At 45.6% G+C, this 27,480-nt stretch overlaps 2 protein-coding genes and 1 long non-coding RNA gene across 9 annotated transcripts in view; 1 reads left to right on the top strand and 2 right to left on the bottom strand.

Moving 5' to 3' along the window:
* Nucleotides 1-17,785, bottom strand: part of LOC146348535 (zona pellucida sperm-binding protein 3 receptor-like) — a 34,180-nt gene extending 16,395 nt beyond the window's left edge. For all 4 annotated transcript variants that reach the window (XM_084853389.1, XM_084853385.1, XM_084853388.1 and 1 more), the window contains exons 1-3: nt 17,636-17,785; nt 11,254-11,442; nt 992-1,088 (exon numbers count right to left, since the gene is read on the bottom strand). In XM_084853389.1, the coding sequence (XP_084709515.1) occupies nt 992-1,088; nt 11,254-11,442; nt 17,636-17,720 (371 nt within the window). In that variant the 5' untranslated portion in view covers nt 17,721-17,785. The remainder of the gene's footprint in view (nt 1-991; nt 1,089-11,253; nt 11,443-17,635) is intronic.
* Nucleotides 17,786-17,996: 211 nt separating this feature from the next.
* On the top strand, nt 17,997-21,018 carry LOC146348534 (uncharacterized). Its single transcript, XR_014790661.1, has 2 exons — nt 17,997-18,103; nt 19,303-21,018. It is a non-coding gene; the product is annotated as an uncharacterized LOC146348534 (long non-coding RNA).
* LOC146348533 (complement decay-accelerating factor-like) overlaps nt 19,900-27,480 on the bottom strand; it is a 97,803-nt gene continuing 90,222 nt past the window's right edge. For all 4 annotated transcript variants that reach the window (XM_084853363.1, XM_084853365.1, XM_084853368.1 and 1 more), the window contains one exon: nt 19,900-23,877. In XM_084853363.1, coding sequence (XP_084709489.1) covers nt 23,799-23,877 — 79 coding nt within the window. In that variant the 3' untranslated portion in view covers nt 19,900-23,798. The remainder of the gene's footprint in view (nt 23,878-27,480) is intronic.

Genomic DNA, 27,480 nt, shown 5'->3' with positions numbered 1-27,480 from the left:
TGGCAGCCAGGGTAGATCCTTTAGCAAAGGTGTATTATGTGCATGGTATGGCACTCCAGTCAATAACCTCGCTGCTGAATTCTGCACAGGCTGCAGCTTCCGAACGAGCCTTAAGGGCATCCCACCTAGAGCGTGGGATGCCTTTACAGTAATTCAAACAGCAGCGTGGAGGCGGGGGTAGGGCCAAGGCTTCAGGCAGGATCCAACAGCACTTTGGGGTGGCAATTCCCCATTTCTGCAGCTGCTCTTGTCTCTTCTTGCTCACCCTCTCATTCTGGATGGTGTGCTGGGGAGAAGCAGAGTGAGCAGGGCTGCCTCTCTCCACTTGGTGACCCTCTCTCTAGGTAGTGTAGTTAGGCCCAGTCTCCACCACCACAGTGCCCAAAGGGAGAGCAGAGCACACCTTTTCTGTTCCTCCAGAAATGATCAGATAAGACACTTTTTGAGAGCTTTGAAATGATTTTTAGGTCAAAAGTAGGACAAAGTAACAAAAAATGCATCACTTGTCCATATACATATTTAGAATCCTCAGAAACACAGCTGCAGAATCCCATAGGTACAGCTAGGCAGAACTGTCCATCCTCAATCCAGCTTGCCAGAAAGGCTTTAAGGACAGCAAGACCCTAAAATAACACAACACAGTGATGGGAATGAGGAGGGCAGGTGAAGATGGTATCAGAGTCTGCTCCAGCTGGACTCTCCCCGCCCACCACCCAGGACCAACTGATACCAACTGCTCTGTAGGAAGGATTCTGATGAGTTATGTTTTGATAGTGTTATTGTAATTTTATTAATGTCATTTGATTTGACTTGAAATGTGTCTTTGAAAGACTTGTGGACTTATAGACAGGTTATACATAACTATAATAAATAGTTAGTTAATGGCTCAGTCTTTTAACATTAACTCTCAATATGTTAAGAATACATGTCTATAACCCTTCCCAAGATTTTTTCAAAGCCAAGCTGTTACGACAAGCGGCATATAACTCACCCCTGTTCACAGGCGAAGGTTATTTCCTCACCAAGCCGGAGGTCACCTGTGGATATTATTCTGCCATTCTCTATATTTGGAGGGCGGCACTGCCTTCCTAAAAGAAAAATTAGAGCCAGGATTACGACAGGTCGTGATTCTTAAACGAAGTGCCAACCAACTCAAAGGAGACGATCCCCAAGGTACAACATACTACAGTCAAACGGACCCATCTGAATACTGAAGGTGGTTATTATTGCAGGTAATACTGACAATGCAATACAGTACAACAGTAACGCATAAGAGATATGTAACAATGAAACATGTTTTAACCAAATCTCCGTAAACTTGCATTTATACAAAAAAGCAAACAACATGTAATGCTAAAAGTTTAATCAAACTGTTATAAAAGCGAAATCTGGAATGGAATTGTAGTAACAGTTGTCTGTGTTGCAGCTGTCTGTATAGAACTATTTTGGTTGAGTGCAGCTCCTTTATACCTCATTTCATCCTCCTGGGACTATGAGACCACCAATCTGCTACAGATTTCATTGGTAGTTTTATTAGATTACTAGCAAATGGACCCAGCTTCACATGGGCTGGAACAGCCCTTAATTTGATACAGTGAAGCCTTCAAGGAAACTTTCACAATGGTTAGAATTGGACACATAGTGCCTGCCCCATATGAGTGAAGCTATGCCTGCCGGCATGGGCCCTGACATGGTGCACCCCTATAGCTCTCTGGGAGAGGGGTCTATCCATCCCATTTCCCCAAAGCAGGGGGAAGCCACACTAGTGGGGAGTGAGAAGCCATATAACTGTTTCTCAGCCTACTAATCTCTCCTCACTTCAAACAGTATCAACTGCAAAGCTATGTACTATTTAGGGAAGTCTGTCCCCACTGACTGAAGACATTATTGAAAGATTCAATAACAGAGAGACATTTAAACTGATTACAATTAATGTGTTTAAAAAACAGTAACTTGGAGGTGCACACCTCTAGGGTCCCCTTAGTATGCATACCAAGTTTCAGGTGTCAAGGTTTCATGGTCTTGGTGCTGACAGACAGTCTAACACACAGGCATGCATGCATTGTCTTTATTATTATAGATTACCTCACACTTCTTCCAAGGAACTTAGGGCAGTATACATCTCCCCACATATTTTATTCTGGTCAATAAGGTTCAGAGATAACTGGCCCAAAGCCACCCAATGAGATTCATGACTGAGCAGGGATCGGAACCCAGGTGTCTCGTGTCCATTTCATCCATTACACCAGCAAACTGTCCAGGAAGAGATGCTCCAAACAAATCCATCCCTCATATCATCCTTTTGTAAATAGTGGGGGATGGGAGATAGAGGTGTGAAGTGCAGGTGGGGCATGGGAAAACTAAGTGTTTGAGGCTCCCATGCCTGATTTTCCAGTGGAAAAATATGTAAGACTGGAAGGTAATTTTACTCCCTCCCTTTACTCCCTCAAAATGTTTTTATTAACTAACTACAGAAGAGAAACTATAGAAGGCAATAGCAATTTCTATATACAACTCTCAAATCCTCTCTTGTTTCACATTCCACCAAGCTCTGTAGCATGTGAATGAAACTGCTCTACGTTGTTTGGAAGTATACATTCCGAATCAAGAAACAAGCCAACACGCGTAAGACTAGTGACGCTTGTTTCAATCGGTGCAATGAAAGTTCTGAAAGAAAAGCTCTTGATTCTTCAGAGACAGAGGCAGATCTGAACACAGATACTATGGCATTTTCTGTACATCATGATGGTACGTTATAATAGCATTGAACTCTTCTGTAAAATGTAACTCAACAGTGAGATTTACAGATAGCCCGTAACACTTTGATCACATAGCACGCCTGGCCCAAGGTCCCTTGCCACCTCAAGTGAGACAGCAGTGCTGCCCTCCCTGTTGTTCTTGCGGCCAATGCTGCCATCTGTGCTCGCAGCTGCTGCCACCTGTGTGCCCCCCTCCATCCCTGCTTGGCTGGACAGCCTGCCACTTCTTTCTGCTGTGGGTGGCCACGGCTTCAGCTACCACCCGCCCACCCAGCCTTCCTGTTTGGCCAGCTGCTCCCTCACTTGCATGGCCAGCCAATTCAGCTGGTCACTCGCTCCTGCCAGCCTGGCTGCTGCTCCTGCTGGCCTGGCTCCTATTTCTGCCTTGTGCCCCAGCTATCATGGGAGGCCTGGGGAACTCCCAGCCATAGCCAGCCTCTCATGGTAGCTCATAGGGGTACAAGGCAGGGGTGACTGGGCAAGCAGGAGCAAGAGGCCAGCCAGCTGCCCGAGCAAGTGAGGGAGTGTCTGGCCAAGTGGGTAGGCTGGGCAGGCGGGCGGCAGCTGAAGCCGCAGCCAGCCAGGGTGGGAAGAAATGGCGGGCCTTCCTGGTAGGGGCAGGGGGAGAGAGTGGCATCATTCTCCACTCTTTCCCACTCTGCCGCCTGAAGTGAGCACATGACCCCACAAAATGTTACGGCTGGCCATGTCAGGTAAGATGGATGCAAACATTATTTTGTGTCCCCCACCCCTTTCAGAGAGTTGGAAGCAACTGAAAGAGATCATTGCTTGCATTGTATAGAGGGGCTGAAAAGGTCTAGGGCACGGGCCCATAACACAAGCTTGCATGTGCTAATGTACGCAAATTTAGAATGACTAAAATGTATTTACATTTCACTAATGTTAGGAAAAATAACACTGAAATAAAGAGTGCCTCTGAGCATATACTGAATGCTTCTCTCTTCTTGTTGTTGTTGTTCAGTCGTTAAGTCATGTCCAACTCTTCGTGACCCCATGGACCATAGCACACCAGGCCTTCCTGTCCTGCGCTCTCTCCCGGAGTGTGCTCAAGTCCATATTCATTGCATCAGTGATGCTATCTAGCCATCTCATCCTCTGCCGTCCCCTTCTCCTTTTGCCTTCAATCTTTCCCAGCATCAGGGTCTTTTCCAGGGCGTTTTCTCTTCGCATTAGGTGGCCAAAATATTGGCGCTTCAGCTTCAGTATCTCTCCTTCCAATGAGCAGTCAGGGTTGATTTCCTTTAGGAATGACTGAGGTTTTCTCTTACCATTGAGCAATTACAGCCTTCCCCCTCCTCAGACACTTCACAGTGATGGAATATATTCCACAGAGATTAAAACTTAAGCATTTCCTTTTTAAAAAATTACGCAGTGACCACACCTGTTGCAAGAAAACAACAACCAGATCACATATGTTCTGTTCCCCTCCACAAACAACCCCTTCTCATTTTTCTACTGGCTAGCAACTCTTTATAAAAACAGGTGTTTTTTCCCCAAGTATCCTCTACCTCCTCCTCATTATGCCTAAGCTCTTGTTGTCTCCTCCTCTCCATAACTTAATTTGTGCCAAGACTTCACCGGGCTTCAGCCAAGGAGTCTGTTTTCAATTCTATAGCTAAGTTATGGAGAAAATAGCTCTGACCATGTACCGTGTCTTTCCCTCACCACTGAAGCCAGAGTCCATGCAAAAACAAACAAACAGAAATGACAAAACATGCACAGGACTGGAAGTGCAGCCAAGTTAGTGGAGTGGAATGAGGTGGGCAGTTTATTAAGCCTGCAAGACCATGCTCAGAACTCAGGACTTATTTCTGAGAAAACACACAGAGGATTGAGTTGCAAACCTCCCAGCATCTCCAGGTAGGGTAGGAAAGAGAGCCATTGCCAGTCAGCTGCTGCCAGTCAGCATCGATACTAGTTCGACCAATGGACTAGTTCAACCAATGGTCTGGCACAGTATAAGGCAGCTTCTTATATTCCTATGCTCCCCTCTTGAGAATTCCTCAAAAGTTGCTCTAGATCTGGGGTCTCCAATACACCACCTGTGGGCACCACTATGCCTGCAAGGCCAAGCTGAGGCACCCACCAAGCTATTTCCCCCCCTCTGCAAGTGACTGGAGTTATTTATCCATTCATTTGTATAGGGGAGGAAGTCCTCCTTGCCTAGAAATGGCTGGTGGATGGGGTGGCAAAGCCCATCTCCATGAAGGACCCTTGGGCTTCACCCCTGCTCAAGCCAATTTTCTCACCCCATGGCTCCATTCACTTGCGTGGGGATGGGGAGAGGGGAGGGACAGAGAGAGGGAGACAGACAAGGCGGAGAGACAGGGTGGGCAGAGAAAGGCACACACACATGAGAGGCAGAGAGAAAGGGGCGACAGGGAGTGAAGAATTGCCAGAGAGAGGGGAGCCAAAGATAGAGGGGAGCCAAACACCCCCCATATGAGGGGGGGGGAAGGAAGAAACAAAGGAAGGAAAGGGAGAGCCAGAGAAAGAGAGGGAGAGGGAGTAGCCAGAGTGAGAAGCACACACACAGGGCACAAACATAGATAAGGGGGGTGTTTCTGACATTTTGTGATTGCCCCTACACACCCATACAGCAGCCAATTTGTGGTGGTGCCCAGGACACTTTTTCAAAGTGCCAAGTGGGCCCACAAAGTTTGGGGATTCCTGCTCTAGACTGAACAAAAAAGAGAAAGGAAGACCAGGAGAGGGGAGGGAAGAAGAGGAAAAGAAGAATGGTGATTGTAAATGGAGGCGGGAGAGAGAATTCCCCAAGTCAAGTTACTCCTTTCAGGGGGACAGCACTTCAGAAGAATTTGGGAAGAGGGTGGAGGGGGGTGGGACTATTGTACATATCTTAACAAACTTTATGAGGTGAGGTGATCTTATTATGTTGTATTCTGATGAACCGCCCAGAGAGCTTCGACTACTGGGTGGTATAGAACTAAAATGAATGAAAAGGTGTCTGAGGGCTTTTTCTTGCTTTATCTAATCCATAAAACGCATTGAAAAGCTCCACACCTGCTGGCAGAGCCATACGGCACTCTCCACGCAGCCTCCCCAGCACTTCCTGCAACTATGTGGGAGAAGTTAAAGGTGGAGAGGGAAAAACAAGTTTGTGGAGGCTTAACTAAATCCTTTTCTGTTCTGAGGCCACTGAGCTTTGGCAGAAGCCAAAAGTTCCAGTTTGCGGCAGTAAAATAATATGCTATACTAGTATTTCACAGGGAGCTCTTCCTTCCCTTCCTCCTCCCTCTTCAAACCTTCATGCAAGCAAGCACCCAGCAGTGGGCATGTAAGAGAAGAAAGGTAGGAAGAGGAAAATAATAATAATGAGCAGACTGTGGAAAGAAAGGTGGCAGTGTAGTTAATGGTTTCCTATAGTTTAGAAGGCTACTGCCTTCATGCTAGACCCCCGGTAGCATCTGTTAAGGGAGTGAATCTTAAGCTCACCTAGTCACCGCAAGACTATTGAGCTCAGAGGGAAGATACAAGCATGTAGCAAGGCATATGATGTCATGGGGCACCTCAAAAGATTTGGGGCACAGCTCAACAAAGATCTGGGCACATGCCTTGATGTGCCTTTCCCTAACACCCATGGCTGTGTACATTCATCCCATTGGCACCTGTGGCAAATAGATGTTGGAACTTTTTTTTAACTGGTTCTGGAAAGTGCTGTTCCCAATTCCCCAATATTCTACTATTTTTGACATGGTACTCTACACCTGGAACAGGAGGCATCATTCCAGCTTGGGAAAGCACAGAAATCTGCCATCTTAAAAGCCAGGCCTGGCACACAAAGCAGAACTGTGTATGTAACACAAGGACCCCTCTAGCATGCTCATTGTTCTCCAGACTTTATCCCCTGACCTCTTCCCCTACCTGAATATCACTTCCAAAATTACAATTATGCACCCACACTAGTTCTAGAGGCATCAACAGGTAAATGCATTTAACAGCTTGTTAATTTTCACTTCCTGCTTAAGCCAAGAGGAAAAATTCAGTCCAGTTTACTCCCAAACTAGCACCTTATAAGCTATTCAGCAGCCTATCTTAGTCTTGATGAGCCACCCAAGGCAGAATTGTTGGCCACTGTTGGAGTTTTTAATAATTAAGCACGGATTTTGGGCATATCAGCAACATCCAGTCTGCCCAATAGCTAGGACTCTTTTGATGCAAAGAAGCCTCAATCTCTCCCACAAGAAGAATCTCGTGGAACCCCCATGTCTCCCTCTCTCCTGCCTTTCTCTCTTTTGCTGAAAATGCACCCTACTGCCTCCACCTTCATTGCACCCAAAACCATGCAAATAAATGAGGTAACCACCCCCTTATAAACCTCTGCCCAGTAAGTCCATTAGCTTGCTATAAACTCCCTCTCCCTTTCCTTCATTACCCCCACTTTCCTGGGGAGCCCTTGCTCCTTTTCCTATTCTTTCCCTGCTCCTCTTCCTCTCTCTTCCACAAACTTGTGTGCCTCTAGGGAGGCAAGCAGCTTGCTGGCTACCATTCCTTCCTCACAAACTCAGCTAGGTTTGTTACAAGTCTCCTTCCCCTCCCACACCATTCTCCATATCCGTCTCCCTCCTCTTCACTGCCAGAAGTCCCCCCGCCACTCTAGTCAATTGTGCCAAACCATCAGTTGTAATGTGTCTCTCTCAATAATTAGAAACATTAGCCTGTATGAATGAAATGTAACCCTACAAATAACTGTTTCAGTTTGACATGTCAGTTTCAGTTTGACTGTCTCAGTTTGACGTGGCAAATGCATGTTTAACTTCTTTCAATAAATTACTCCTTGCTTATGCAACTATGCCTTTAATCCCCAAATCCCCTTAACCTGTAAAGTGCCATGTTTTGGGACACTCGGTTCTCAATGTTTAAAAAATCCCTCCAAGTGTCAAGGCTACATGTCTGAAGGTGCACACTTGGGCATACATCCAGGGCAGGCCTTCCCATTAGCGGATGGAAGCAAACAATTCTGGTGACAAGATCAGGAAGAGCGGTGGATTGGGGCTGCCTTCCATCTTCCTGTCCCTCCCTCTGCCCACTGATGCTACACTTGGCATGGTGCTGCTGCTCCTTGCTTGCCATTTTGGGCTGGGCTGGGGCAGGGCCCACTGCCCTCCCACTACTCAGCAGCAGCGCTGTGTCCCTTTTAGGCCAGATCAACACCTGCTCGCCTGCCGACCCGCAGACACTTGCATTGCCTTGGCACACTGCTGCTGCTTGCCCTTTTATGGTGTGGGTTGGAGTTCACTGCCTGCCACAGCTGCCTGACTCCGCAGCAGTGCTGCACTCCTTTTTGGGTCACGTCAACTCCTGCCTGCCCACCCACCTGCAGCCACTTGCATTGCTTTGGCAACAGTACTGCCGCTCGGTGTGAGGCTGACACCTGAGCTGAGCTGCAGACCTCTGTCACCAGGGCTGCCTCTTTCTCTTACCACTTCCTGACTCTCCTGCTCAAGTGAAAGAGAAAGCCACGTGTTTGGTTCTCTCCTCACTCATCAAGCATCATCTTTTTTCCTCAAGGACCTTTCTCCAAGTTAGTATGCTTGCTCCTGGACCATGCTTGTGCCCCAGGGCCGCTATAGCTAAGTTGCTGGCAAGGGAAGTGCGGTGCAGTATGCAGGTGAGCAGCTGGCAGCATCACGAGGAGAGAGCAAGCTAGGCTGCAAGTAACTGGGCCGTGAGGTATTAATTAGAAAAAAGAAGAAATTAAATAACCAATCATGGCCATGCAATGTCCAGAGAATGCATTGTTAATTTTTGAATACATAAACGATTGTTGTCTGTATGTCTCACCTTCATGCTGGGTTTTCCATAATTCTCACCCCCCCCCTTCTGTATTCCATAATCTGTAGTTTTTAGTCCTGGGTTTTTCATAATTATTTCTCTCCCTGCCACCACTGCAATTCATAAAGTGTGATCTCTCTGTGCTGCTGGATTTTACATGATCTCCATTGCCCACCCCCTGCTTTGCAATTTATATTTGTAGTTTCTAGTTCTCCTGGGTTCGAAGCCTGATATTTTAGATTAGGAAAGGTAGCTTTAAACTTTTAGTTGCATTGGACTGCCAGGTATATATTTAAATAAATATTAAAAAGGGAAATATTCCTGCACAGGAGCCACAAAAATGGGGCTTCTGGTTATGTGTGATGCACAGGTGTGTTCCCCTGCCCTACTGTAACTACTACCAGTGTAATTCTATGCATATTTACTCAGAAGTAAGTCTTATTGATTCAGTGGGACTTACTCCCAGAAACTGTGTATAGAATTATAGCCTAAGTCAGTAACTAAGTCTAAGAACGGGAAAGGGAATAATCACTTATTCTTTCCCTGTTTATCCCACCTCCATCTCCTTCCGCTGTGTTGAACTTTAGATTGTATGTTCCTCAGGACAGGGACCTGGCCTCTAGTATTCTGTAAAGAGCTATGCATACTGATAATATAATAATGATTTCCATTAATCTATTTCCTTGCTGGGAAAATCTATGCTTGTTGGATTTCTGCCCTTCTTATAGTTCTTAAAAAGAACAGTAACCCCATCAGTGAAAAAGGTGGCAACTCTACCAGATAGGAAATTTTGTAGTACACAGCAAGGAGGGTGGGAAACATATTTTGGAGACTGTGGGTATCTTTTCCCCGGGGGACAACCCCATGATGCGTAATGAAAGTCAGTTGGGAAGGTGTCCTTGATAACTTAGAATGCAATCCTATGCATGTTTAGACAGAAAAAAGTCTACAACTCCCAGAATGCCATGCTGGCTGGGGCATGTTGGGAGTTGTAGGACTTTTTTCTGTCTAAACATGCATAGGATTTTACCCTATATTATTTAAACATATCCTTAGACTAAGACTAGTCCCAAAATTTTATTTAACATTTTTATTTTAAGTTTTATACACCGTGACTGAGGATGAGGACGCAATTTGCTTCCCCACCCCAGGTAACAAATGTCTTGGGCCAGTCCTGCATACATCTGTGTAAAAAGGACACTTGGTAACAGTGCTGACACTGTCCAGTATTGAGAGAATACTGTTGAGATAATAAATAACTTCCTTTTGTACAGCATCCCTCCCAAACATGTTGGCATCCCAAGGGCCATTTGAAAGCTTTTGGTAAATTAGATTGCTTGAAGTACAACCCCCATCTGTGTCATTAAGGACAATAAAAAAGATTTCAGTGACACACAGACAAATGCACGTTAATGTTGACTTCGGGTACTTGGGCTAGCAGCTATTCAAAACAGCCAGCCATTGCCAACACCATACTGGCATTGTGGGAACATTTTCAACATTCCTTTGATTTTCAGCAATTTCTTTTTAAGGAGGTAGACTGTTTAGCTTTGGAGAAATACAGCCAAGAGAGAACATGGCTTAAGGGGGGGGGGGGGGGGGGAAAGCGGAATGGATGATCAAAAGAATGAATAGAGAATAGCTGCTTACTATTGCATATAATCCTACAACTAGCCAGTACCCAACAGGCTTAACACACAACGGGGCAGTTTAATCATAAAGAAATACTTTTCTGCATAAGTCTGCAGTACCCATGGGCACAACTGTGCCTGCAGAAACCTTCCTTGGCATCTGCCAGGCTCTCCAAAGATTTTTTTAAATTATTTTAAAAATTACTATAATTTTAACTAGGAGGCTGGCATGCTGCAAAGCAGAGCATCAACTTCCACTGCCATCTCTTTTTCAGAAAGTCTCTGGGGTCTACATAGGCCCTGGAGACATTCTTAGAAAATAAAAATGGTGGGTGGCTGCAGTCTAGTACTTCATTTTCCACAATGCCCACAGGAAACAGTGAGATTAGCTGGGGGTGGAAGGGAACATCCTAGGTAGCTAAAAGCAGTGGTGGATAGTGAAGGGAGTGTTTTCTCTTTGCTGTGTGTGTTTTGCCTCCCCCCCCAGTGACGTGTATGTTAGCTGGTTTGTTCCGGTGTGTTCTACTTGGGGGGGGGGGGGGGTTCTCTGAGCATCACCAGTTTGCCTTCTCCAAAATATTTTTTTGTGCTTTCTGGGGAAAATGTGATTTAGCATTTGGGGCTCAGACCCCATTTCTGCCTTATTCTCCATTTCCTGGTCCAGTTTCCTAGTCTCTGAGCCTTATCAGTTTGCCTTCTGTTAAATGGGTATTGGACAAGAAGACTATGGGTACAAAACAGTGGCTTTGTTTTAGAGCTCAGTCACCACCTCTGCGTTTTAGTTAGGTCCTTGAGCAAGCTACTTATCCTTAAGCCTCACTGGTGACTTCTGGGAAATAGGTGTTTTGTGACTAGCCACACCCACCATGGCAAGCTCCCCCACAGCAGCCATTTTATCAGAGTGCCCAGAACAGTCCCTCAAAATTCCTCATATGCCCTCACTAGAAACTAAACTGCTGAAAGGGTCTGAGAGTTTTGGATCTTTGCATACGTTTCATGAGAGATTTTGTTGTTGGCAAAAGTAAAACTGTGATAAAGGTACTCACCTCGACAAAATGTAGAGGTTTTTGACCATGTTGAGTCATCAAGACATCGAATAGAAGGAATTGTCCCTGGTATATTTTCATACCCTGGGATGCAACCATATCGCAGAACAGTCCCAACAGAATAACTCTCATCTAGACCTCCATTCTTTAGCGTAGCATGAGGAAGTGGGTCTGGACGGCTGCAATCACCTGGAGAGAATGATAGATAGGAAATTTTGAAGCAGGGAGAAGATGTAGAGATGTGAAGGCCTAGAAAAATAACAGTTTTTTCCCCATTTTTTCCCCCAAGGCCTTTTTTTTCTTTCCAAAAAATGGAAAAATTGAAAAGCTTTGGAGTATAAAATATTTTCTTTTAGAATTTAAGGCAAGGTTTTTATATATTGTTACCAAGCCCTAGCATCCTTCCCTCCTACTCTGCAGAGCCCCAGCTAGATGGGCAAAATCACCTGTCTAGCAAAAATGCAGAGTGAGAGGAGCGTGGAGCTTACGGGCATCCGGATAAGATTGTGCCTTTAGGCCTCCTTGACTGGCTACCATGCTTCATCATATGGTCATGGCCTATTTCTTCCCCTTCTACATTTGGGCAATCAGAAACATTTTCATCTTCATTCCCTAGGGATGTTTCAACTCAAACTGGAGCTTCCCTGCTCCAGTTGGCTTTTCCCCAGCATTCAGTTTAAAAGATACTCTGCCACCGTTTTTATGTTTAGCACCAACAGTCTGGTTCCATGTTGGTTCAAGTGGAGCCCGTTCTTCTTGCACAGGCCTGGCTTGTCCCAAAATGTCCCCTAGTGCTTAATAAATCTGAACCTCTCCTCCCTACACCATTGTCTCATCCATGAATTGAGACTCCTCAGCTTCACCTGTCTAGCTAGCCCTGCACGTGGAACAGGTAGCATTTCAGAGAACGTTATCTTGGGAGTCTTTGGTTTCAACCTAGGAACCTAAATTTGGCTTCCAGGACCTTACCACTACATTTCCCCATGTCATTGGTACTAACATGGACCACGATTGCTGACTCCACCCTAGCATTATGTACAAAGCTATCTAGACAGCGCGTGATATCCACAACCTTCGCACCATGCAGTCTGTGTGCCCATCACAAACCCAGCTATCTGTGTCCAATAATCAACTCTCCCACTACCACAAGCTCCCCACAGCCCCGGAGGCACACTTCTGTGAGAGAGGATATTTGTTCATCTTCCAAGGAACGGGTTCCTTCTAAGGGATCATTTTCCTCTTCCTCAGAAATGTTGTCCTCCTTTCACGAGACCCCCATTCTCCATGCCAGCAGAGGAGTTGTGACCCAGGGATTGAGACACCGCTATTAGGTCCCCAAAGGTCTCATCCACCAAGCTCTCTGCCTCTCTTAGCTTCTCTATGTCAACAACCTTGGCTTCAGGGGAACGGACTTCATCAAGCCTCCTGCCATTTTCCTAAACGAGATCTGTAGGACCATTTTCATAGATTCCTGGAGTACATTTTCCAAGTACAGCTGAAACAAGACTTCCTGCAGAAATATTTCTATTTACTACCTGTATTATACCAGGTCAATACTTAACAAGGTGAAGGATGCTAAGATATTGTCTGCCAAAGCATTTTGAATTTCTGCCCCATTGTGCAGGTTACATGCTGCTTGTAGCACCTGTTCGCCTTCCATTTCTAGTAACATTTGACACACCACGCTTACATGTTCTCAGGTAATGGTCAGCATAGTTTGGAATATTACGTATTTCCCTCACTGTTGACTCATGGTTGTGCAATGAAAATAGTGTCTGAAGAGGAGGCAAAAGAAAAAAGCATTAAGTAGCCAGGGATCCCTAGCACTTGTCCTTTGTGTTTACAGAACATGCTCAGGTGCTCTGACCAAGATAAGTTGGGAAGCCTACTCCACATCTTTCAGCCAATTAGGCTGGTTATTATTCCAGGTGTTGCCAACACTGGGGACCCTGAAATCTGCAGTGGTCCTATGAGGCTCTGCTCCAGGGGTGGGCAATTTGTGGCCCTAAGGCTGCATGTAGCTCTCAACTTAGTTCCATGTGGCTGTCGGTCTAATTTGAAATAACCTGTTCTAGCAAACAGTTCAGACCTGGCAAGAGCAATCACACCCTCCTATGCCAGTGCACAGGGTGGAGAATAACAGCAAAAGAGAAGGAAATGAAAGTAGGAGAAAGAAAGAGACAGACAGGCACTCCCATCCTTCAGGGGATGGCTTCACTCACCACTGGCTTTGGCCCCACCCACTGCAGGGATGTGGCCACCAACAGACTACCCCCGAGAGGCTCTGGCCCTTGACAAACGAAAGCCTCCCTACCCCTACTCTAATCTGTGTAACATACACTTTGATCAGCTTATACAAAAACTGAGGACAACAATCACATGCTGTCTGTCGGCTTGTTTTTGTACTAATGTACAAAGAGTCTGATATTTATACTCCACTTTTAAGCCAAGGTTGGCTCCCCAAACAGCTTACAATTAAACATAAAGGCACATTATATTAGACATATGCAGAAGTGTTTATGGTAATGTGGAGTGCTTTTTGCAAGGTCAGGCTTGTACGGCAACTGCAGCTGAATGTGGAGCAGTTGGTCCTGGTCTCAGTTACGTCCTGACTGGACTATTGCAATGTTCTTTACGTGGGGCTTCCTATAAAGATGGTCCAGAGGCTGCAGTTGGTAGACATAGGGTTGCCCTGATGCTGGTGGGTGCAAGAAAGCCTGAAAACATAACTTTGATTTTGCACCAACCACATTGGCTGCCAGTAAGTTTCTGGGCACAATTCAAAGTGCTGGTCTTAACTTTTAAAGCCCTATGTGACTTGCGACCAGATTATGTGACAGACTGCTCTCACTCCCATAATCTTGCCTGCTCTAATGCTGCTGGGGTCCTTCTCAAGAGCCCACCGTGAAATTCAGGTTAGCGGGCATAAAAGGTAGGGTCTTCTCACTAGTGGCCTCAAAACTGTGGAGTTCCCTTCCAATTAACCTGTTCCTTGTCCCTTCTGTACAGGCATTCAAGGTAAACCTTGAAGACCTCTCTCTTCAGTGATGCTTTTAAAACAAATCATAATCAGCTTGTGCATTTCAGAGCAGCTTCTCAAAATATCCTGTAATCTGTATGTGTGTTAATGTGGCTAGAACAGATTTCTATCTTCTCTTGCTCCTGCAGTGTTTCACTTTGCAGCCAAAAATACTTTAGGTAAATAAATAATAATCTGCTCTGGTCCCTGGCTGTTGACATCATAGTCCAGGTTCCAGACACTCAACTAGGCCTTTAGTTTCAATTTTCATCATTACTTGTTATTTGTATCCTCTCATTTCTGAACCCAAATAACTTCTGTAGTCAGTTAAAGAAATCTTCAGTCAAGACTTATGTTCAGATAAGTCAGTTTTTAATAGAGCCAATGGCATGTCTAAACAACTTTAGACCCTAAAATTAATGTTCGGGGTGGGGTGGGGGAGGCAGTTAGGTGGCCCTGTGTCTTACTTCAGTTGCAAGACACACAACTAATATTTCTCTTCTCCCCCCTGCCTCCCCATTGCCAATCCATGCTTTACAATTGCTTCTACATGCCTGATATGTTAAAGCAAGACAAAACAAAACAAAAACTGTTTAGCAACTGTGATAAAACACCCCATACATGCATGGCCAGCTCACAGCACCATGACTATAAGATTATGAAGTTGGTTTCTGCTACCTTGATATTAACCACAATTACTTGGGAATAAACACCATTTTGTTGTCTAAAAGAAGAATATATTTTGGAATACTAAAATTAGCTATTTTAAAAGAAAAAATGAGCATCTGTAATCATGTACACACACAGGCAGCAGCCACCCGACTAGAAAATATTTTTAAAAATAAGAATTATGGATGCTCCTGTGAGCAGCATCTGTACTAGACTCTGGCATGCTCATGCCAGAACAGGTGCTGATACCAAGCCTGTACACCACTGTCTCCCCCCCCCCCATCACCTGCTGCTCTCTGGCTGGTCATTTGGGGCCCACTGGGCATTGTTGCCCTGGATTTCAGCAGGGGAGAGCTTTCTCCCCCGTCGTCAGCAGGGTCTGGAATATTACCTACTTCTCTCACTATTATCTCATAGTTGTACAGTAAAAATACTTTTTTTTGAAGAGGAGGCAGAAGAAAACAAGCAGAAAGTGGACATATTTCAGAGCTTCCTAGCAATTGCCCTTTCTGTTTATGGACCATGCTGGGGTGTTCAGACCAAGATATGTTGTGAAATTGTCTCCCACATAAAACAGTTCTATGTCTTTCAGCCTGATGGGATGGCTACTAGTTCAGCTGTTGCTAATAGCAAGGGCCCTTTGCTGAGACACACTGAAGAAAGCAGTGGTCCCAGGAGGCTCTACTCCAGGGGTGGGCAACCTGTGCCCCTAGGCCTGCAATGGGCTTCTTCTAATTCAAAAACTGACACCAAGAATCACATGCTTTCTGGCAGCTTGTTTTTGTAGTAATGTAATTAGAGTCTGGAAGGCTCAGTGTCATTTCATGACACTGACTGTATTTATACCCCACCTTTCAGCCAAGGCTGGCTCCCAAGACATCTTAGAATTAACATAAATGCACAAGATATTAGAGATATGTGGAGATGTTTATGGTAACACGGAGTGCCTTCTGAAAGCGGCAGCTTGCATGCTAGTTGCAGCCCTATCTGGAGCAGCTAGTCCTGGCCTCAACTACCTCCAAACAGGTGTACCACAATATTGGGGTTCCTCTAAAGACAGTCCAGAGGGTCCAGCTGCTACAGAATGCAACTGCCCTGATGCTGGTGGATGCCAGAAAGTCTGAAGACATGACTTTGGCTTCCAGGCCCAATTTAAAGTCCCAGTCTCAGCCGTGAAAGCTCTGTGTGTCTTGGAACCAGGTTATTGGTGCAACTGGGTTCACTCCTATTCATTCCTGTGCTCTTAAGTTCTGTTGCAAGGAACCTTCTTGTGTGCCTGCCACTAAGACTTGTTAAATTAGCAGTAGCCACCTAATTATAAAATAGTTTTGGAATAAGTATTATGGGCACTCCTGCGAGCAGCAACGGACCCAGTGCACCCTGGCATTGTTGTTGTTGTTGAGTCGTTCAGTCGTGTCCGACTCTTCGTGACCCCATGGCCCATAGCACGCCAGGCCTTCCTGTCCTCCGCTCTCTCCCGGAGTGTGCTCAAGTTCATATTCATTGCATCGGTGATGCTACCTAGCCATCTCATCCTCTGCTGTCCCCTTCTCCTTTTGCCTTCAGTCTTTCCCAGCATCAGGGTCTTTTCCAGAGAGTTCTCTTTGCATTAGGTGGCCAAAATATTTCAGCTTCAGTATCTGTCCTTTCAATGAGCACTCAGGGTTGATTGCCTTTAGGACTGACTGATCTGACCTCCTTGCAGTCCAGGGGACTCGTAAGAGCCTTCTCCAGCACCACAGTTCAAAAGCATCAATTCTTCGGCGCTCAGCCTTCCTTATAGTCCAGCTCTCACAGTCATACATTACTACTGGGAAAACCATAGCTTTGATTAGACGAACCTTTGTCGGCAAGGTGATGTCTCACCTTGTGCGACTGGGTTCACTCCTATTCATGCCTGTGCTCTTAAGTTCTGTTGCAGGGCACTCTGGCATGCCCATGTCCAAATAGGTGCTGATGCCGAGCCTGTTTGCCGCTGCCCCCCCCCCCCGGTCATCTGCTGTTGTCTGGCTGGCCATTTGGGGCCCACTGGGCTACGTTGCCCAGGATTTCGTTGCCCTGGATTTCGGTCCAACCGTAGCTACACCACCGAACCCAGCGCCATACGGTGAACTGTGGAAAAAGCCTGGCTCTCAGTCCACAATAAAGCAACCTAAGGGGGTGGGCGCGAGCGAGGGAAAATCCGTGGTGCCGAACCGCCTCTTCCTAATGCCGGCGGCCTTTTCCTTTTGCCTTCCCTTTCCGCCCGCCGCCGCCCATTATTTCCAAATAAAGGAAAAGGAGCGTCACCAGCTCCAGGGCTGACGCAGCCCGCCCTGCCGCCCGGGGCGCGTGGGGGGAACCCAGGCTCCTGCTTCTGCAGAGCAGAGCCTGAAACAGCTGTACGTAAGGAGCGGCCTCCTCGCTCTCCCACTGTTGCAAACAAGGCAACGGAACAAGTAAGCAAGGACGGCCCGCCGTGAGGCCGAGGGAGGCCTGGGCTCGCCCCAGAAACGCGACACAGTTTACAAGCAAGAAGTTTAATGGCAGAACCCCCCCCACCCCCACCACCACCACCACCACCACCACGGAACCAATATCAAAGCAAGCCGTTCCTCTGACCATGGACAGAGTGCCCTTCCCATACCTCCTGGAGAAGCCTCACTTAGCTCCCATTCCAACACTGACAGGCACCCAAGAGCCCTCCTTACTCACCCAGAACTTCGGGCGACAGCAGCGGCAGTAGCAGAAGAGCCCCCCACAGGAGCCCCCCGCAGAAGGGGCAGGGAAGGAGCCCCATCGTAGGGCCGCGCACAGAGCGAGGCGAGAGACGTGCTTTCGCGATCTACAGGCCTCCCCACAGATGGGTGGGTCGCGGAACAACTTAGCGGGAAGGAAGCTGCACCGCTTTTCCGGCGAAATGGGCGTGACCACTGTCGTATTTTTAGCGTTGTGCTCGGAGCCGCCCAGCCCGCAGCAGCCTCACCACCTGCGGGAAGGAGCCACCCACGCAATTCCCATATGTGCGCGCGCGCGTCTGCGGACGCTGTGGCTAGGGGCGCGTGCTTGTGCACGTGGTTGGAAGGAGGTGGTGTCCGTGGGGATAGCAGGCTGCGTGGGGCTGCCGCCTGCTTGAATGCACGGAAAGAGCGGGCGAGGGGTCGGTACCTCGGTCCTACGCAGGTAATTTCGAGCCTGGCCTTGTGCATGTTTACCCGGAAACAAACTTCACCGGCTTCGTTGGGACCGACTCCCGAGCAAGCCGTCATGCCTAGGATCGGCACCCTTTTGATAACGATTCTCAAGGTGAATGTAGCTGGCCGTAAAGCTCTTGCATTAAAGGGTACGGCAGCTGCAGGCGTATTTCTAACCGCTTTGTACTCCCTCTTTCTCTTTTTGAAGAATTCAGAGATGTGCAGTTACAACAAAACACGGTAGTGCAGGTGATCTCACTAATACAGCGAGCGTTTTTCTGCCACCTTGAGTCGTTCAGTAAATTTACAACCAAGGAAGCGAGCATAGGATTGAGCTCGCCTCGCGGCCTTTCCCAACTGAGGCCGAATACAGCAGATGCAAGTTAAATAATTCTATTCTTCATCAGTTTTACCTCTACATATACAGGAGATGGCCACCTCACCACGTCCACAAACACTGCACCTCCACAAATACAACTTCGGGGATACACACAGCTCCCCCCCCCCCCGTGTTGGGGTTATGACCCAGAGCCATTCCTCCAGCTTCTTCCTCTTGGATGGAGGGTACAATTGAATATCACCTTTGGTCCGCACGTGCTAGTGTTAGGATAGTCCTTTTAACCCATTCAGTAAGAACAGAAGAAAGAGCAGCCTAGAGACAGGCTAATCTGACATTCCTGTTCTACTCGTGGCTGTACAGATGGACCCAAGATCCAAACAGGTAGGGCCCAGGGCAATGGCCTTCTCTGTTTACCTCCAGTATCTGAGTAACAAAGATATACTGTCTATGGTTCATTTATTATTCGCCTGGCTAATAGCCAGATAGGCCTGGCCTCCTTTAACTTGGTCTCTTCACATTAGTGGCTGTTACTATATCCTGTGCCAGTGTTTTCCAGTTGTCTGTTATAATTTGGATCCTGCACATCTTGCCAGTTGTGCATGTGGACAGAGAACTTCCATTTATTCTTTCCACAATTTGTACTTTTATATACTTGTCATAGCCTCATGTCAAGTTTAAAGAAGCTGCAACCTCATTAGTGTTTCCTTATAGGCTTCCCATTGCTGACATATGGCAGCTCTAACCTCAGTAAAGTCTCGGAAACATTGGGACAGCAGAAGCAGGAGGAAATCAGGAAGTACAAATGTATTACTTGTTTCTTCATGTATGCTTATTTATGTTTGTCGTAGCAACGTATGGCTGTGATAGCTGGACTATAAGGAAGGTTGAGCGCCGAAAAATTGATGCTTTCGAACTGTGGTGCTGGAGAAGACTCTTACGAGTCGCCTGGACTGCAAGGAGGTCAAATCATTCCATCCTAAAGGAAATCAACCCGGACTGCTCATTGGAAGGACAGATACTGAAGCTGAAGCTCAAATATTTTGGCCACCTAATGCGAAGAGAAAACTCCCTAGAAAAGACCCTGATGCTGGGAAAGATTGAAGGCAAAAGGAGAAGGGGACGGCAGAGGATGAGATGGCTAGATAGCATCACGGATGCAATGAATATGAACTTGAGCACACTCCAGGAGAGAGCGCAGGACAGGAAGGCCTGGCATGCTATGGTCCATGGGGTCATGAAGAGTTGGACATGACTTAACAGCAACAACAACAACAATTGTGAACAGCAAGAATAAGGTTATTGGTACTTAAGATACAGCAGGAATGTTAAAGAGAAGTGACTAGCTTGATACTGGTCTTTTGAATTCTCTTTTCTCCAGCAGTGAAGTACTGTATTTACAATGACAAACAGAAGCTTATCCTCAAAATTGAGAAGGAAACATCATCATTATTCTTCATTGTTTATTGTAACTCACCATAACCAAAATGCTCTTTTAAAAAAAGTTATGCTGTTCTCTTGCCTCACTATTTAAGACCTAAACTACATAGTTTTTATTAAACTAATGACACTGAACAGCATACAGGCCACTTTTGACATTCTAAGAACACAAGTTATACATAAGATTTGTCTAATAGGATTTTTGCGTACAGAAAGTGTCTGAAATATGTGGTTGGGCACTACATGCCTGCCCACGAATGTATACAGAGTGGGCCAAAAGTAGGTGTACAGTATAGTTTATTTGCATTTTATTACATTATTACATTTACATTTGTTTAACACTGTTTAATCTCGTAAGTGCTCGAAATGTATTCCATCAACATTGCAACATTCCTCAAACCTGTCCAGAACACTCTGGCACACAGTACGACACAAATTCTGACTCCACCCACACACCTTCTACTCACACATTCTCTCCCCCTCCCATCAACATTCTAAACAACTGTATACCTACTTTTAGGCCACCTGGTATTTTCATTGTATTGTGCCTGTGAATAGCCAGAAATGCATCACGGCAATCAGCATTCATAATAGCCTCATTGCATCTCCAGCACTCTTACTTCAAATAAAAAAGCCAGTCATTATGTTTGGTGTCTTTTAGTTTTTAGCCAAATGTATTTAATATTTGAAAACCTCTGCATTTACAGATTTTACTTTCTGTACAGACTGTATTTCATTCATATAACCAAGTAAGAGTTTGTACACTCCAACATGAAATGTATAAAAATAACATTACATAAATGCATACAAAATTCCTTCTTGAATTTAATAAGCTTGGCCTCAGTACTGAAGCACAGCACTTTTTAGTCACATTGATTTCAGTCAACCAAGTTACTTATCCCTACTGAAATCTGTGTGTCCTAGAAGCGCCCCTTGGTTTTTTGCTGCCTAATAAAATATACAGAAAACATTTTATATTAGGCACACATTGTTCTTGCTGCAAACTACAACATGAAAGCAAGGTAACATTAGTTATGGCTCTGCATGAGAAATCCTGGGGAATCCAGAAGTGTGATGGATTTTGACCGCCACACTTGAATCCCTTCTAAAGATGCATATGGGACAAAGCCTTGAGGAAAAAGGCATGCACTTGTGGAATAGTAACTTTCAATATTTCCTAGCAAGAGCCCATTATGCTTCCAGTATAGCATCTTTAGATGTCTTTAAAAACAGGAAAATGTATCACCTCCATGATGAGATCAGAGGTAGCCCTTTCCTGTGTGTGTACATAAGGTGGTGGGGTGGTAGTCTCCCATGTCCTTAATAGATTCCCCAGCAATGATCTCAGCCAGTTACTTGCTTCCTTGTTTTAGTCTTCTCTTCTCCTTCGTAGGAAACTTGCTGGCTGCTATTGAACATATGCAGTAGCTGGATATATTCAAAACATTCTTCCACCCAGCAGTATTAACATCACTCAGCAGCAGGGGAAGGACATCTACGAGGGCTGCTCTCCTTGACTCCCAAATTTTGCTATGCTTGTGTCTTTAGCACCTATGGAGGACCCAAGATTTATGTTCAGAATCTGGGCATCCACTAGGGCACCCGGAGCCAATAAGCTTTAATTATATATTTATACATATAATACACTCCACCAGCCCAGGCCACCAGCATTCAGTTCCAGGAAGCAGTCTTATTAAGGCAAGGTGCAGGATGAGAGTGAACGTGTATGTAACATTTCCTCCCCTGCTCCCCTTTCTCGAGTTTGCCTTTTCTATACAATGGGAATTGCTGCCATAGAAAACACATGTGGGTTTCAAGGATTGCTCTTCTGTCTGGATCCCTGCCCCCCACCCCACCCCCTTTGTACTCTTGCTCTTTGGAGAGATGAGCTTTTTCTTCCAGGGAGCGGGGACAGGAGCTACTGAGTGATTCTGTCCTACTTACTCCTTAAGCTTGTCCTGCTTACTTGTGAGTAGCCATGCTGTGCAGGCTTGCTTCTGAGTAGCCATGCAGAGACCTGGTATTTTGGATGCTATTTGAAAGTGTTGCTGACTGATGTAAGCCTGCTTGTTCTGAGTATACATGCAGAGGCTTGTCCTGCTTACTTCTCAGCAGGCTTAAAATCAGTAAGAATCACATTTTGGCCCTGCCCACTCTGCCTTTGCCCCCACCCACAGATCAATTGTGTCCCCCAAGCCGTTTCCTAGATTGGAAGTTGGACCTTAGATTGGAAAAAAAAGGTTTCTGACCCCAGCAGTAAAGGGTAGAGGCAGCTACATGCCATTTCTCCCAACACAGAACCAAGCGAGCTTGCTCAAAACGCCCTTTTCTTCTTTTCTGATGTTGCCCCAAACATTCTTTTCATGGCTATTTGCTGACCTTCTTCATTTCAAAGATGGGACAAGCTATGCAATCTGAAAGCCAAACTCCTAGTTCACAGAGTGGGGTGCCTAACTGGAGGATTGGGGTAGCTCTGAGGGAGGGGTCTCCATTGCTTTAGGGCTGGTGGGCACATTTGGAATTTTGAGAGATGGTTGTGGGCATTCACAAAATGGCTGGCATGACAGGGTTTGCCCATTCACAAATGGCCGTTGTGGTGGGCATGGCTAGTCACAAAACACACATTTCCTAGAAGTCAAACTGGTGAGGCTAAAAGAAAACGAAGGTGCCCAAGGGCCTAAGCTCAAGGCAGAAGTGGGGTCTGAGCACTACAGCAAAGCCAACATTTTGTACCCCGTTTTCTGCTCCAACACCCATTTCACAGAAGGCAAACTGATGAGGCTGAGAGACAATTAACTTTGCCAAGAAACTGAGTACAAGGCAGGGGTGGGCTCTGAACCCCAAACCACCTATTTCCCCCACAAATATTCACAGAAAGCAAACTAGTGATAATCAGAGAAACAGACACACAGACATCATACACCCACAACCCCCCGCCCCCAGCAAAATACATACACATACACAAAACTCAGGCAAGTACATACCACACACCCAAATTCAGTCAAAGCAAACTAACCATATGAACAAGCTAGCCTACACAAACACATACACAAGGCACTTTCTGCTGCTCTCATCACCCTCTCTAACCTGCAGATTGCTCCCAACTAGCCCCAAGCATCTTTTTTTCTGGGTGGTTGGGCTACAGGCACACACCATTGTTATCTTCTAAGAATGCCTCAGGGGTCTATCGGGCCCAGAGGCATTCTTGGAATTAAAGGTGGTGCTGGCAGCTGGTGCTTTGCAATGTCCATGCCATTCCATTTAACAATTAAAAAAATATATATCTGGAGGATCACGCAATCTGGTGGGTGCCAACGGGGGTGTTTGCAGATATATTGGCTCCTATTGGCACCATATTGAGGACCCCAGCTGTAAGGGATGGTGGAAGCCACACCTTTTCTACTGGCATGGAACCACATATCACAGCACCTATTATTCAGTTTCATTAAATGCTATGTAATTATAATGTATTACTTAAATGTCTTTTTGGATCTTTGCAAATAAGGTGGACAGGAAGAAAACTAGATCTAGTTAGCTCTGCCTACTGCACCCCCTTGATTTCATGGACCTTTAGCTGCCCTGCCCTCCATCCCACCAGACACCAGTCATAAGGCCAGTTCCCATGATTCTATATTTGATTCTTGCGGCTAAGTGCAAATAATTTATATGCAAAAGTAACATGTGCAAGTGAGCAGGGTTTTCTTGAGGGCAAACATTGCTTCATGTCTCAATCTGTATCACCAATTTCTATAACTATGAATATTGCTGAAGCTTTCCACTCAGATCTTCACTCAGTTTCCATGTCTAGTTCATGAAAGGAAAATTGTTGGGAATTAATCATCAGCTGGAGGGTTACTGGAGTTTTACTGCAGAAGCTCAGCGCAATAAGGTGAAGGTCTTGACAGCTTTATTTTACTTCCAATGGCGGATCTTTAGCTGAGACTACACGATAAGACTCAGAAGTGGCAGGATGAGGGTCAGTTTTCCTGTGGAAAAAAAGACAAATTTCAAATTCATATCTATATATATTTCACTTAAAGGAACTTCAGCAATAACTTTCTCTTAGTTTTGCTTAGTTTTGTTAGGAAGAAGAAACACAATGTGCACATAAATTCCATTCGACAACCTGCGACTGACTTTTTGAAAGAAAAGTTAGTATGCTCACACTGAATGGCCAACGTTGTTGCTTCCCGTTTAGAAAAATCAAATCATAGAAATTACAGAACCAGAGGGAATCTCTTGAACATTAGCAACTGCAGGGCATTAGATGTAAACCAGACAAAATTGATTAGGATTAGGTCTGGAAGATGTGTAGCTTAAATTTAGAAAAAAATGTTCACTTCCAACAGATTCCTCTCAGACTCTTAGTTCTGTAATCAAAATTCCACAGGCCCCCCTATGTCCACACAGTCAACTTTTGTCCAGTTCTCAGCATAAAGGTGGCACTGGTGTACGGCATTAAATGGATGTCATGTCACATATGGAAAGGACCACTTCAGGAAGTACTTCAGTGATTAGGCACAGCACCAATTCCCAAATGGTGCAGTGGAATATTAAGCATGTGCCAATGCATGTTATTACGTTATACGTGAAATCTAGAACTGGAAGTGGCCCAGGAGAGGCAGGTTCCAAGCAGAAGTAACAATTCTATGACATGCTAAAAATAAAATTCTTGACAAAACTTTATTTCCTAAACTCCTACCTTACGTTCCAGATCTTGAATGCAGTATGTGACTGTCAGGGTGGACACTGAGCCCATAGAATCCCAGAGTAGTTCTGATTCTGAGGAAGAGCAGTCGCTCCTGGGAGAGGAGCGCACTCCTCTTTCCCAGGGCCAACAGCTGACGGAGATTCCTCCCACCAGCATTCCTAGCTTAGATAGCAGTCCTGGGAGTGACAGAGGACGGGAAGCAGACTTGATGGACGCGCAACGCCGAAGCAGAGAGCGGCACCAAATGGAGGGCGCAGAAAGGAGGCGTAGTGCCCGGTTGGCGCGCAAACAACGGCTGCGCCCAGAGGATCCAAGGGAAAAGGGGAGGGACTCTCCCTAGTCCTTAAGTTCAGGGGTCTGCCAGTAATTCCCTTTCAAACGGGGACCAACTGTTCTAACTTAGGGCATAGGTACTCTGCTGCTCATATCTAGTTGCTAACAGTAGAGTTGTTAAGTTGTAAAAGAGGAATAAAGCTTTGAAAAGAATCCATTTGTCTGTGTCTGGACTTGGCTACTGGATTAGACTGAGAGAGGCCTCCAAGGAGCCCTTGACAGTGACATTTGTATTCAATGGTGGCTTTGTGCTAACAGAAGGCACTTTTCCGTGCACAAGGCAGGGCACCTGATTTTTGCTCTTCCCTTTTATGCACTGTAGCCTCTCAAATGCCCCCAAATCTGATCCTGGGGTTGGGGGACTGTCTGGAACATTATGTGATATAGTGTACAAGGCAGCAATATAGCGTGCAGGGGAGGGGAGGAGATTAGGAAATAACAGGTTTCCTACCTTGCAGAAGGTGCTTTCCACTGGCACAAAGCCACAGTTGGATACACCCCATTGTCTACATAGCATTCTAATAGGCAGTTATGATCTAGGTTCTCTAAAACACATCTCACTGTTAACCAGTCAGCATAATCCAGTGGAAAGAGGACTGGAATATGATAGGCTCACTACAGCTTTCAACAAGTCAATACTTCTCACCCCAATATCCCGCACAGGACATACCCTGGAGGGCTGCCACTGCATATGGCTAGCATGTGATCATGAGATTGTTGGCAGCACCGGGATTCCTAAATTGAAGGCATAAATACAACTCCTTTCCCAAAGTTAACTTAAGAAAGAAGGTGGGACAAGCGTAAATGCACAAAGTGTTTTGTTTGTCAGGGGAAAGACAGGCACTCCTCCACTCTCCTATACTAGCCAGGCAGAGAAAGGCTAGGGAAGGAAGATGGTGAGATTCAAGTCTCACTAGGAGAGACAAGCAGCAATTCAGGTGCCTGTTCAAGCCCTGAAGGGGTAGAACCGAGAGGCCCCTCAGAGAGGGAAAGAGCAGGAAAGAGAAAGCAAGGGGGCACGCCAAGTGAAGTCGCTAGCAGCAGAGAGAGAAGCGATGCTGCTTCCGGTGGCTGAGTGAGATAAGGAGACACCAGGAAAAGCTCCTCAAAGTTCAGATTAAACTAGCAAAAGCACATAGAGAGAAACAGTGGGAATCTGCAATACAAATCATGGGAATAAGGAATGAATTGGCTGAATGGCAATCCCATACACCCAGTGAGATCCTTGCTAAGGAAGATCTGATGTGGCTCAGATCTGGGGGCGGGGGGGCACTCTCTTAACAAGAATGGGAGTCTGTCAGCCTTCATACTCAGAGGTGGGAGACAGTTGGTATTCTCCCTCTCCCCACAATACAAGTAATTGTTCAAGCTGGTAATCTGACCACTCTAACATTTAAGGCATGAATTTAGCAAAACTGAAAGACAGACTTATGCCAACTGCAAGAACCCAACTTATGAAACAATGGGTGGGACCCTAAGAACTGTGAGCAGAAAGGGTCTCTCCTAGCCTGCTGCAGTCTCCTGCACCTCTCCCCAGAGAAAGCTGTTCATGAAGCTTGGCGTACGTGGGGCTACCACTGGAGGAAGGAAATGGCAGAAATCACAGACACCCCTCCTTGAGTGAGCACTTGACACTCCAACCCTAAAATCGGAATAAATTTCTTAGGTTAGTAAATAGAGAAGCGAAAAACTGGATGAGGAAAAGTCAACCAATGCAGTAGACCAAAATTCTACATATGCCAAAATAGGCCCTTTCCCACAATCCTTGACTTCCATGCTTGAAATCAAGTCCTGCTTACACATTTTCCAATTACAGTTAGTTATGAGGACCAAATAATGAACACATTTCCATGAGTTCATTGGGTCAGGAAAGAACGTGCAAATAAGAAAAAGTTAGGCAGAGGACAGTCTCTTGGTCTTTTGGCTAAACTTGAATAGGTAATTTAGAGTACACAGCCAGATGAAGACATCATAACTGGCGCTGAGGCAATGGGAATATTTTAATTTGAACAAAGCTTAAAAGGAGATGGAGATGCTCAATGTTCAATTCAAAATGAAAAATATGAACAGTTTCAAGCATGTAAGATCAAGTAGTTAACTAGTTTCATCCTCTCTAAATAAAGATAAATTTACAGTTACCTAAGAAAATCAAACCTCAAGGACAGTTCTAATACAATCCTATGCTGATTCAATTCTACAGCAAATATTTGTGGAGAGTAACACATTACAGCTTTCCACAGATATGCATATTACAGTGTAATCTGTGAGGATTCCCAACTAATTGGGTGTATCTATCTGTCCCTTATCCAAAACCATGGCATTACATCAGTATGACTTATAAAGTCTTGAAAAGTGTGGCGATAACACGTAACCATCCTCTTAAAGAGATTATCATTTCATTTGCATTTAGTACCTGTGACTAGTAAAATATGGCCGGATTAATTTAAGGATGCAGAACAGTGCTCACAAAGTGCTGTGAATCTATCTAAATGTGGCATACAGAAATAGCAAATCATGCATATAACACTACAGAGAAATTGGACAA

This window comes from Heloderma suspectum, chromosome 4 (assembly GCF_057233095.1).
Source record: "Heloderma suspectum isolate Gila_16-S chromosome 4, 16-S_ref, whole genome shotgun sequence".
NCBI lineage: Eukaryota > Metazoa > Chordata > Lepidosauria > Squamata > Helodermatidae > Heloderma > Heloderma suspectum.
The sequence above is the reverse complement of the archived record's forward strand: the minus strand, read 5'-3'. Positions and strand labels throughout refer to the sequence as shown.